This window comes from Anolis sagrei, chromosome 5 (assembly GCF_037176765.1).
Source record: "Anolis sagrei isolate rAnoSag1 chromosome 5, rAnoSag1.mat, whole genome shotgun sequence".
Taxonomy (NCBI): domain Eukaryota; kingdom Metazoa; phylum Chordata; class Lepidosauria; order Squamata; family Dactyloidae; genus Anolis; species Anolis sagrei.
Window position 1 is genome coordinate 178,719,010 of NC_090025.1, and position 13,155 is coordinate 178,732,164.

At 38.9% G+C, this 13,155-nt stretch overlaps 1 protein-coding gene across 14 annotated transcripts in view; it reads left to right on the plus strand.

Moving 5' to 3' along the window:
* ERC1 (ELKS/RAB6-interacting/CAST family member 1) overlaps window positions 1–13,155 on the plus strand; it is a 167,247-nt gene that overhangs the window by 118,980 nt on the left and 35,112 nt on the right. For all 14 annotated transcript variants that reach the window (XM_067469263.1, XM_067469264.1, XM_067469265.1 and 11 more), the window contains one exon: window positions 4,780–4,924. In XM_067469263.1, the coding sequence (XP_067325364.1) occupies window positions 4,780–4,924 (145 nt within the window). The remainder of the gene's footprint in view (window positions 1–4,779; window positions 4,925–13,155) is intronic.

The window sequence follows — 13,155 nt, forward strand, 5'->3', positions numbered from 1 at the left end:
AATCACCCAGAAAAATAGAGATGACAACAAAAAAGGAAGAACAAGAGATTTCTTATACAAGATCCGAGAAATCAAAGGGAAGTCTAAATCAACAATGGAGATACTTTGTGAATAATCTGAGTGTACATTATATGACCAAATAAAATGATGAAGGAAACAATACGTGAAGAACTATATAAAAGATGTGAAATGGTAGCATATTCATTCAAGAAAGAATCATATGAAGTTGTATGTCTAATTTTAGACGCTGAATTGGAAGCTGCACTCAGAGCACTTACGAGAGAAATAGATTGCCAGGCACCAATGACATACCAATAAAACTGCTAAAATTTGTCAAGAAATATGGGAGGAAGAAAGAATGGACCACAGATTGGAAATGCTTAATATACTACATTCTAGATGGATAGACGCAGTTAAGTCTGCAAGACCCGAGCAGTGCTCTTGATGATAGGTTGACTTGGAAGTTTCTCATTCATCGGATCACTATAAAAGTTGAAGTCGACTTGACAGCAGTTAACAACAAGAATTTTGTGCAGTTGATGACTTCATAAATAATCCTTGCACAGTTTTCCTTCTTGTTTCTTAAGAAATGGGGATTTGTAATACATTGCAATATTTTCACATTAAATTGTTTCACGTGTTAAAGGTAGTCCTGATTTTAATCATTTTCACAATTGAAATAGTTTGACCACAGTATTTGGTTAGTTAATTACAGTATGTTTTTTTTTATTTTTGAAGAGATAGCCAAGCAAATCTAGTATTTTGAAATTCAGTAACTTTGGGTTAAATGCAGGCTAGTAACAAGGACCCCTGGTGGGGCTGAGGTCTATTGTTTCACTAAGTAGTTGCAGGGCTGTCCAGGTGTCCTGATTTAAAACCTGTTCATTCAGACAGGAAATTGTATCTTGTTCTGAGGTTTACTGTAATAAAGTACATAGTCCTGAGGGATGGTGCTGCTGGGTTCATGAATCACTTTATGGGCAGGCTGCTCTGACCTCAGCCCAATGATTTATTCATGTCATTCTGCAGCAGGAATGGTAGAAATGTAAGCAGCACATGGTCTTGCCCCCTATAGGCCTTTAGCTAGGATTCCCCAAAGCCAGATCTAAAATGTCTTGTGGTATGTATTCAGAGTTTTTAATTAGAGAATCCCCCAACATTCCTGCAACTAGTTCATAGTTTGTAAAGGTGCCTTGTTTTTGAAAATTATGACTTTTAAATAGCAATAGAGCAGAGGAGTCAAACTTGCCCTCCCCCCCAGATGTTTCAGAATCCTACTTCTAAAAGACCTAGCCCACTTGTCCAGTGACCAGGGATTCTGGAAACTGAAGTCCAAAACCCTGGATGGCTACAAGTTTGACATCAGTGTTCTAGAGAAAAGTTGCAGCAGTTTAGGTGACCTCATTTGATTTGTCTAGTAGTAATAGCCTAACATAGTGTCTGCCATTGTCTTTCATGTAGTTGTACATTGATAATAATAATAATAATAATAATAATAATAATAATAATAATAATAATAATACAGTACTAAAAAAAGAGGGGAGGGGATAAAATAAAACTGCAGCTTGTAACATGAAGTTCAGTTTCATCTAATTTGTGGTTATCAAACTCAAGAATAATATTGCCAATATCAAAATGTTTTTTTATAATTTCTATAAGTTCTGACATTAAAATCACTCATTCCTGTAAATATTCAAGTGTTTAATTGTCTTATTCTCAGTTTCAAATATTCAGCATCTTTCCAAATCTGCAAATCTAGTGCTTTTCATCAAGCATTTGTTGTTGACAACTACTATTAATTAATTTCTTGCATCTGTTTTCACTGAAAGCGCTTTCATATCGTTTAACACTATCCCAGAAATAGTGCTTTTCAATGACTGCAATTTCGGCTATAAATAATAAAATGATAAAATATCAAACAACATGGATGCATGCATGCATACATATACCTCGGTTATTATAAGATCACTAACAGTTTAGGCATGACATAACCCCCCCCCCTTCCAGATGTGTGATGGGAAGTTGCTGACAGTTGTGAGAGAAATAAGATTTAACACTGAGAAAGCCACCCACTGTATGGCTATCAGCCTCCTCCCAGTAGACTTAAATTAAAGAAAAGTTTCTTGAGAACCATCACCCCTTTTAATGTTTCTCCAGCAACAGTAAGAATATCCCTGTGGGCAGAAAAATCATGCAATTCCAACTGGATGGCCCCTTACTATGGTCTTCCTCCAGGGGCAAATCAAGAATGGCCAACTTTGAAGTCCCTGAACAGACTCAGAAGAGGTGTTGGCAGATCAAAAGAAAACCTGGCAAAATGGCACGACTTGGAAGAATCCTCCACCTTGCCAGATTGTGAAGCAGAACAAACAACTCAGCATCTGTGTGCTTGCCCACAATGCCCTGCTCATGCACAGAGGAAGAACTGTTTTAAACTACAGAAATACAGTCGCTATTGCCCGTTTTTGATCTAAAATTATTTAGCTGCTTGTGCTCCCTTTATTTTATCAGTTTTATACTAATTTATTTATGCAATGCTTTTGACACGAAATAAAATAAATGAATGAAATTTTAATTCATATCTTGTAATCAAGAATATGAATTCTGTTAAACTAATTGTCTCACTCTTAGTGTTTCAAATACTCAACATTTTTCCAAATTAAGAATATGGAAGCTGAGGTATTGGTTATGCTGAGAAAGATGAAGACAGAATACCACTTGATATTAATACATTAACACCATAATAAGTGTGGAGACGGAATTAAAAATCATAGATTCATAGAGTTGGAAGGGCCATCTATAGCCTAACCTCCTGCCATTCCAGAACCTTTGGCTAAAAGCATTTCAGACCAGCAGCCAGATATCTAACTTCTATTTAAAATTCTCTAACAGGAGTCTCAAGAGTCTACCACCTTCCAAGGCATTCTGTCCCACTGGAGCCTTTGGAATCCTCAGCCAGGGAAGGACTCCGCTTCCCTAAACTACAAGCCCCAGAATTCTGCAGGAGGCAGCCCCACAATAGCCGCACAATTGTTTTTATAATAATGACATTTTAAACCTTTAACGAGCATTCTGTTTTCATAAAACAAATGTTTTTTAAAAAATCATAGCAGTCACTTGACAAATCTTAGGCATGCTGTGAAAATGGCGGTAGATATGCCATCTTCAGCTTGCAGGCCTGACATAATGACTGTTGCATTTTTATTGTTTGTTTTTGTCAAATGTACAAAACAAGATAGCAGTATAGCTAAAGGAGCTAAAGTGATTTCACCTAGCGGGATCAGTTTTCATTTGGTTGGACCCAGTAGTCAGAAGTGGATTTTCACTGTTGAAGCATGTGTGCCAAATACACTTGTTCATGGAGATGTTTGATTTGGCCGTGTTGACACATACCTAAGTTACATCCTGTTTAGATTGCTCTCATGCAATTGGTCTTAAAAGTGTTAAGGTACTTCAGCTTGCCTAAAGAGCTGCATCCAGACAGTAAATCAGAGCCACTAACAAGGAGTAGCAACTCCCTTGTTATAACAGCTTTACTGGCTAACCTTGAACTGTATAGTATAAAAATACTGTGTGTATGTGGGGGCTCAAATACAGTTTCTGTGGTGAAAAGAAATACTGTTTTGTTTCATGTTAGAATTTATAATGTATGGAATTTATAAAGTTTTTACAAAGATTATCAAAGAGTTCAGCCATAAGCCCGTTTTATGGTTGAAAATTTTCCTCATTATAGCTAAACTGTTTATTATTTTAGTCCTCAAAAGAAATTCAGTTTAAAATCTTCATCTAGCACTTGAACTGAGGACAATTTTTACAATGATGGCTCTATATTACCTGTTTTGAACAGGACTCAGGGATTGATCACACTCAGTTTAGGGGAGTAGGAGCTTTGCTTGGATCAAATGGAGTAGTCAAAACAAAAGGCACTTCATTTGCTAAAAAAAAGTAATAATATCTGGCTCCAGTTTTGAGGAGAGTCTTTGCACAAAACGCCTTCTCATGTCTTTTTTCTTTCTCTGTTTTGTCTCTTCCCCCCCCCCTCCCCCCAACATACACTCAGTGAGAAGAACAAAACACCACCAACCATATTTGAATATCTAGTGGGTAGCTCGGTTTTCTAGCCATCAGGGTTTTAATTTCTCAAAGCATAACATCATCATACATAATCCCATTAAGATCATCTGGTGAGGCCCTGCTCTTGGTTCCACCTCCCTCGCGAGTGCGATTGGTGGGGACGGGAGACAGGGCCTTCTCAGTGGTGGCTCCTTGGCTATGGCACTCCCTCCTCAATGAAATTATATCCGCGCCCTCCCTCCTGGCCTTCAAAAGAAAAGTAAAAATTTGGCTATGGGACCAAGCCTTTGGGCACTAAGCAGTACAAGGAATGATCCGGGATTATGTCCAATAAACTACAATTGTTGGATTGTGTGATTTTAATGTTTGTATTGATATGTTTTTAATTCCATGTTTTAATATTAAATAATGTTGTGTTTTATGATTTAATTGATAATTGTGTTATCATTATGTTACATTTCTGTATGTGAGGCATGAAATTTTGCCATAATTATGTGGGGGGAGAAAAGCGGTATACAAGTGAAGTAAATAATAAATTGAGCTGAATCAGAATGGCAAGAATTCCTAGATTTAACAATTGTCACAAAGTTCAAGAAAAAAAAAAGATGAGCCCAGGGCAGGTGTCAGAAATATGTTACAAGCATAAAGTACAGTTATATAGTGGCAAATATAAACATAATTAAGCCTTCACTTTTTCTTTTTCAGACAAGAAGCCCTTCTAGCTGCCATTAGTGAAAAAGATGCCAACATTGCTCTCTTGGAGCTATCGTCCTCCAAGAAAAAAACCCAAGATGAAGTCGCTGCACTAAAACGAGAGAAAGACCGCTTGGTGCAACAACTGAAGCAACAGGTAAGAGAACAGTAGACATTTCTAGTGTTAGGTTGAGTGGCATCGGACTGAGAGTTTTATGTAATTGTATTACTATCATAGAAAGCCTTGCCTGTGCAGGCTTGCCTATCAGAAATATTAAAATTAAACTAGATATTTTTAATTACAAAAATGTGAGTCAAGCACTGAGAGAGTTAGTAGGCTGAAGCCTGTTAGAGTCAGTGGGCCAAAGCTAGTGTCATCCTGAGGAATGTGAGGTAAACCTCTATGTGAGAGGAGCTTTGGTGAAAGAAGCCCCAGGTTAAAGACCTTGTGTGTAAAGCTACTATGTGAAGCTCCTGTGTAATTCAGCATGAGAGGAGGCACTGTGAGAGCAAAGCTGTTTATCTGCATGAGGAAGAAGCCCAGCATGAAAGTAAAAAAGGAATTATAAAGGACTTTATTTGTGTTGTGAAAACCTTGTTGTTGTAAATAGTGCAACTATATTATTTTGTTGCAAGGAAAAGCCTCCTATGGAAGAGATAACATTGGTTTGTTTGTTTCTGTTCTTTTGGTTACTGGTGGTGGGTCGCGCTGCTGCTGCTAAGTTACTTTGCTGCGCATTTATGTGGAGGGTCTTTTGTTAATAAGCCCACTTGCCCAACAATGCCACCTGGCATCTGTATTATAATCTCTTCAATGCCCAACAATTCTGTCATCTCCTGTTGAGCTATTAGTGATACTTGAACAAACTTTTTGTTGGTATCTGCCTCTTCTATCCTGTGATTGATTGCCCTTATCACCTCCTCATGGGACCTCTTGAAGGTGATCTTCATGGAGGATGAAGATGGCAATGTAGCCATTGGAGTCTGGAATATTCACAGAGCAAGTTGTGCAGCGTTTTAATTTCGTTGTCAACATTCTGATGAAGAGCAAAGCTCTGTGGTAGCTGTGGTAGCAAAAAAAGAAGAACTGAGGAGCCATCGGCCAGGGTGTCTTTTATGCCCTGGGGAGGAGTGCACAGATTTACTGGCAAAATTTGAAGCTAGAACTTGGAGAAGTTTTCCATTAGGATCTGTGCAGGCACAGTTAGACTCATATGTGTGAATTCATAGAACTACAAAGAATAACATGGGTTTATGAGTTATTTATCACACTATATTTACACATGTTTCAAAACAATGTAATAAAAACAATATCAGCCCCAGCACTAAATCTCAAAAAAACAAAACAAAACAAAAATCACACCAATCTGCTCTAGCTCCTCGCTTTATTCGTGGCCATCAATGTTTGTGCCCATTGTACAGGGAAAACACATCCTGGTTTTCACAGACAACACAACCACCATGTACTATATAAACAAACAAGGCGACATCAGATCAAGAAAGCTACTGATGCTGATCATACATCTGTGGGAATGGTGCATTGCGCACAACATTCACCTGATGGCAACCCACCTGACAGGAAAACAGAGCAACCTGGCGGATTGCCTGAGCTGCTCAGGATTGACCTCCTATGAATAGAGACTGGCCCTTGAGAACTACACAAGGTCATTGACAAGTGGGGTTCACCATCAGTAGACCTCTTCACATCCCAACAGAACCCCCAACTGAAACTTTTCAGAGCCAGGAGGAAACCAGATGCTGAGGGCTGTCTTGGAGATGTGTTTCTCCTTTCCTGTACTGGGAACTTCTATGCCGTCCCTCCCCTGCCTCTGATATCAAGGGTGATCAAACAAATCTGTCTCTTCAAAACCATTTGCATCCTGGTGACTCCGGCCTGGCTCAGGCATATGTGGTTCCCCACCCTGATGCCCCTCTCTTGGGTTAGCATCATACTTTTCTGCAGACACCCTGCTTTTTCCTGATGTAAAACAAACAAGTCCTCCACCCCAATGTTCCTTCCCTTCACCTGATAGCATGGAGGATCCACTCTTAGTCGGCCTTTCGGAAGTCCTCCATGCCATCCTGAGACCTCCATGCCATCCTGTTTCATAACAACCAAGACATTATCCTCCTGACCTTTTTTCAGCCCCCCTCCAATGCCCTTGAAGAAAAGCTCCATATTCTCAATGTCAAGAGGGCCTGACTCATCTATAAGGACAGGACTCAAGTGTTGTGCAAGACACAACACTTGTTTGTCTCCTACGCCCAGTCATCTGTGGGCCTTCAGATTTCCCTGCAGAGAAGCTCCCATTGGATTGCATTGGCCATCGACCTTGCCCATGAGCTGGCTCGAAAGCCTCCTCCCCTGGCCAGTCTGTAAAGTGGTCTACACCAGTAACCTTTGTCACGCACTGGATTGGATTCTAGGGCATCCTGGGAAACTCCCTTTGGCCGCTCCATACTGATGGCTTGCATGGCGTAGAGACCAACCCATTTTCCCTCTATGATACCATTAAAGACTAGAGACAATTTCAGGGTACAAATCAATGTCTTTATTGTAAAAAAAGAAAAGAAAAAAAGACACGCGATGTGGTTTATCTGTGCTAAGTCAATCCTGTTGAAATGGTGTTGTTTCTTCTACTTTCAAATGCCTTGGCCGAATTCACTGTTCACCCCAAACTTGGTTTTGAGGTCCTCGAAACGTCATATAGCCCTGTGCACTTCATTGCTGCTCTTACCTGTAAAACAAAGTAAAAAAAAAGTTTGGTTATACTGTCAAAAGTATGTGCTGGGTGCCTTGATGCTTGTTATATTGTTATTTGTATTGTTGACTGGACGGTTTATGTCCATATTGTTTGTAACACAGGTGTTCAGCCAGGCCTCTGGGTCTTTTCTTGCTTGATAAGACTTTCTCATTGCACTGCTTGCGACCTCTTCTGGTCGTTCTGCAAAGTTATGACTGCACTTTTGACCCATCTGTTCTGTGGCCAATAACTGGTTTACCGACTCAGTAAACTGAGTTCTGTTTTTGCACTACCTTGGTATCGGTTTGACATGTATCCTGCCTTCCTGCACCTTAACCTGCTAGTCTCCATCTGTCTGTATTCACAGAGACCACGAAGAAGTTACGGGTTGTTTACCTGTAACTGTTTCTTCAAGTAATCCTCTGTGAATTCACACAATCCCGCCCATTCCTCCCCTCACTCATGCAAAACTCCTCCTTTCTAGCTGCTTGCAACTTAGGAATCAAGGACCCGCCGGGCCGGGTGCCTTTTATACCCTGGGGAGGAGTGGGCGGAGTTACCGCCAAAATTTGAAGCTAGATCTTGGAGAAGCTTTCGGTTAGGACTTCTGCAGACGCAGAAGTATGAATTCACATAGGATCACTTGAAACACAGTTACGAGTAAGCAACCTGTCCATAATAATGTCATATGAAACATTTTTAATACAAGTTATCTGATAGAACAGTAGATGACTGAAACTTGTTGGAGAGTAGAAATCTGTCTCAAGCCTCTGAGAGTGCATTAATGAAAAGGCTCTTAAAATAATCCTAAGAAGAACGGCTTCCCTACAGATGTATGCTGGCATGGAGAACCTATTGTTATGCCTATACAGGGTTATTACAAAAGGATGCCCCGATTTCAACATTTCATGGTAAACGTTTCAGTGAACACACACATATAAAACCTACATCAATGTGAAGGGGAAGTCTTCAAGTTTTTTTCCACACTCAAAGATGTTCAATATGGCTGCCACCAGTCGCGTACCACACATCTAAACAGTAGTCCAGCTCCTGCCACACATGTTGCAACATGTTGCAGTTAATGACACTCACAGCTCCGGTGGCCAGGTGATGTCTTCTTGCACAAACAGCCCATTTTGTTAAACTGTGTGAACAAGCGTCTAATCGCCTTTCCATCTGGCGCCACTTTCTAAAAGCCTGTTGCATTGTAACTACAGACTTCATGCTTTGAAACTGTAGGACACAGAATGTCTTCTGCTGCTGAGTTGCAGCTATTTTGCCTTACCAGATGTGCAAACACTGCCTGCTCATGCAATTACCCCACCAGGGAGGCACATATGAGTGTGGATATATCTTGAAGACTTCCCATTCACATTGTTGTAGGGTTTATACATGTATGTTCACTAAAACATTTACCATGAATTTTTGAAATCGGGGCATTATTTTATAATAACCCCAATTTCTGGTCATTCTGTTGCAGTAATGAAATTAAGAATACTAGAAAATGTATGTTATCTTGTAGTAAATCACCTGTGAGTAAATATGAGAGTCTTGTATATGCAGTCTTTTATTTAAATGTTGAGCTAAACTAGGAGATTTATTTGGAAAATTATTTTGTCCTATGTTTTGGAATTCTTCTTAATTTTGTTGTTGTTTATCTCAAGAAAGAGAATACTCTTCAGCATTAGTGGGGGGGGGGGGGTTTCCACTCAAATGAAAAAACTTTTAACTTATCTTGTTTCTTGAAAAGATACAGATATTTTCAGGGGGGAAGCTACCCAATTACCTCCTTTCTCCGGCTAATACAAACAATGTGTTATTTTGAAGGAAAGATTCAAAGTCTATATTTAGAAAACTGGAGAGATCAGTTAAAGTATTATGAATGAGTTTTGGCTAACTAATGACACTATCGGGGCTTTTTAAAATTAATTAGTCAGAATGTCAGCCATAGCTAACATTTTGAGTCCTCGGCCATCATGCTACCATGATTTTTCTTCAATTTTGCTGCTGTTATACTTAAATATTATGTTGCCAAAGGCGGTAGATTGGTGCCAAAAATCCTTTCTATAAAAAAAAAATTCCTCAAAAGCACTACTGCTCTGATAGCTGTGGCTTTTCACTTAACATTTAATAATGAAATAAAATGTTTAAAGTTTTCTCAATTAAGATCTTTTTCCAATAGTTAAAACTGACATTAAAGCAAGTCAGAAGTCGGTTTTAACATTTTTGTAATATTCAACTTTACTGGAAGAGTAATAAATGCTGTCACTATAGCAAGATGACTGTATAACAACAAAAGCCTTTGAACCCAATTTTAAAGTAGAATGCATAATCTGGTTTCAGCATGCTGATGAAATGCTCCATGGCATTTGGTATTTGAATTTTTTCTCAAAAATATGAGGAGGGGAAAGAATTCTACATTATACTACACTATTAGCTCAAATTTTGGAGGAATGAGTTCTCTCTTCAGATGGTCGGTATCATTTTGCATTAAATGAATAACATTGTAGTATCAAATCACTGCAGTTCTGCAGAAACAGAAAACCATTTTTGGATACAAGAGTTATAACTAGTTCTCTATAGATACTGGCATTCCCACAGTTGGGGACAGTGGAGTTTTCTACGCTATTTTATCCATAGAAGATTAAATGTACACCTCTGCTTAAAGCACCACTGCCCCTATTAGTTTCTTTCTGACCATCATAAGAACAGCATCTGAAGATATGTCTATAATATGTCTCCGCTGTGCTTTCTACAATGGATAGTCTTGCATGTTTGTTTATTAGTAATAAGAGCCAAAGCTTGCTTTTTCTATTAAAAAAATGCCTTCAGCCTGACTTCTGTGGCATACCAGAACTGCTCCAATTGTAACAGTAGGGCTTCAGATTAATTTGATTTGATCTCCTTTGAAATTACATATTATTGTTTATTATTTTGGTCACTTCCGACTCTTCATCACCTCATGGACCAGCCCACGCAAGAACTCCCTGTCAGCTGTCGCCACCCCCAGCTCTTTCAAAGTCAAGCCAGTGACTTCAAGGATACCATCTTGCCCTTGGTCGGCCCCTCTTCCTTTCTCCTTCTTTTGTCCCCAGCATCATTTATTTATTTATTTATTTATTTATTTATTATTTACCTTGCTTATATACTGCTGTTCTCAGCCCGAAGGCGACTCACAGCGGTTCACAACAACAAGAGACAGCAGAATTCAATGTTACAGTATAAAAGCAGTTATCAACTTAATACAGTTGCACAATTAATAAACAATAAACAATTAACAATTACTACAATAGCCATTCACTATCGTCTCATCATCAAAACATGATCCAGATTACCTTCTCCAAACTTTTCTGTCTTCTCATTATGTGGCCAAAGTACTTCATCTTAGCCTCTAATATCCTTCCCTCTAGTCAGGCTTTGTTTCCTGGAGTAAGGGCTGGTTTGATCTTATAGGCCAAGGCACTCTCAGAATTTTCCTCCAACACCACAGTTCAAAAGCGTCTATCTTCCTTTGCTCAATCTTTCTTATGGTCCAGCTCTCATATCTATAGGTTACTACGGGGAATACCATTGCTTTAACTATGCAGATCTTCATTGCCATTTTATCAAGATTGGTCATTGCTCTCCTCCCAAGTAGTGTACTGATTTCCTGGCTGCAGTCTGCATCTGCAGTATTCTTTGCTCCTAGAAATACAAAGTCTGTCACTTCCTCCACATTTTCTCCTTCTATTTGTCAATTATCAATCAGTCTGGTTGCCACAATCTTGGTTTTTTTATATTTAACTACAACCCAGCTTTTGCCCTTTCTTCTTTCACCTTGGTTAAAGGCTCCTCAGCTCCTCCTCACTTTCAGCCATTAAAGTAGTATCATCTGCATATCTAAGGTTGTTAATGTTTCATCCAGCAATTTTAACTCCAGCCTTGGATTCATCAAGCCCTGCACATCACATCATGTGTTCTGCATACAAGTTGAAAAGATAGTGTGAGTACTCCTGTACTCCTTTCCCAGTCTTGAATCAGTCTGTTTTTCCGTGGTCTGTTCTTACTATTGCTACTTGGTCATTATACAGATTTCTCAGGAGACAGACAAGGTGACTTGGTATCCCCATATCACCAAGAACTTGCCACAATTTATTATGAACCATACATTCAAAGGCTTTAGAATAGTCAATAAAACAGAAATAGATGTTTTTATGAAACTTCTGGCCTTTCTCTATTATCCAACAGATATTGGCAATTTAGTCTCTCATTCCTCCGCCTTTCTAAATCTAGCTTGTACATCTGTCAACTCTCACTCCATGTATGGCTGGAGTCTACCTTGCAGGATTTTGAGCATTACCTTACTGGCATGTGAAATGAGTTGCCTGTGAGCTGAGAAAGGCGATATACAAATACAGTATAAGTAAGTAAGTAAGTTAGTAAGTAAGTAAATAAGTGCCACTGTACAAAAGTGAAGGAATAATGCTAAATGATCATCAGCAATACTGATGGCCTGTGTGTCAGTCTAAATCTCTGGATATCCTCTCCTGGCAGTTTTGTGTAATTGTTAAATAATACAAGGAACAAGACCAATACAGTCACCATGTTGCTTTAGTGCTCTGCCACCATCTTCTGGGAAGGACCTGACAAGAACAAATAGAACCCTCAAGTTCCAACCCAAGAAGTCAAGGAGGTTGTCACTCTTCAGATTACTGAAAAGTGCCAAGATGCCTATGAGAACTAATAAAAAATGTGAATGTGTCATTATAACCAAAGAAAACTGTGTTATACCATATGTGTACCAAAGAAACACATGACTTACCTATATATTTATCTCTATAAAAAAACCCCTAAGTAATTATAACAACAACAGATGAGAGCAGATCCTCAAGTGTTTTAAAATTGGTGTAGTATCACTGGCATTAAAACCATTCTGGTCAAGATACTTCTGAAATAATTATTTATTTTTGTACTTTAAAGCTTTTGGCCCATTTGAGCTCTAAAATTCTATGATTCTACACCTTTGCATAGCATTCTAGGAAAAGGTGGGGCAATATCCTACCTCAAGGAGAAGCATAAACAATTTATTCAGTTACTCTGATTCTTCTTGATAGTGATATTTTAAGGTAAGCTAGACCACTGAATTAGTATCGCAAATCCCTGGCAACAGCAGAAGGAGAGGTATGGATGAAGGAGCTAATAGAAAAAGGCTGGAAGCCCTGACTGATTTATTAGCAACCGGTGATTCTGAGTGGGATCAGGAAAGTCAAAAGTTTATGAAATCCCCACAGTATCATAAAAGGTAGAAGACCTACAATGGGAAGGGCTAATCAGATTTGATTGTTGGGAGGGGAAGGAGAAGCAAAAGTTATATCAGATTTTTTTTACTATTTTAACCATCTGGAAATAATGATGAGAAAGATGAAACAGATGACAAAAATGCAGCTGACCTGAATCCAGTTTTCCTTAGGTCTCCCAGTCATATACCACTCACTGAAACTTAAGCTACACTCCCTTTGGGACACAGAACAGACAGTGTGGCTGTTTTAAAAACCTTCAAAGTAGGCATTGTATAAAGGATAGTCTGCCAGTCTTACTGAGTGCTGAGTGTTATTTTCTTAGACAACATGGAAAAATATATACCATTTTTGTTACAGAAATGATA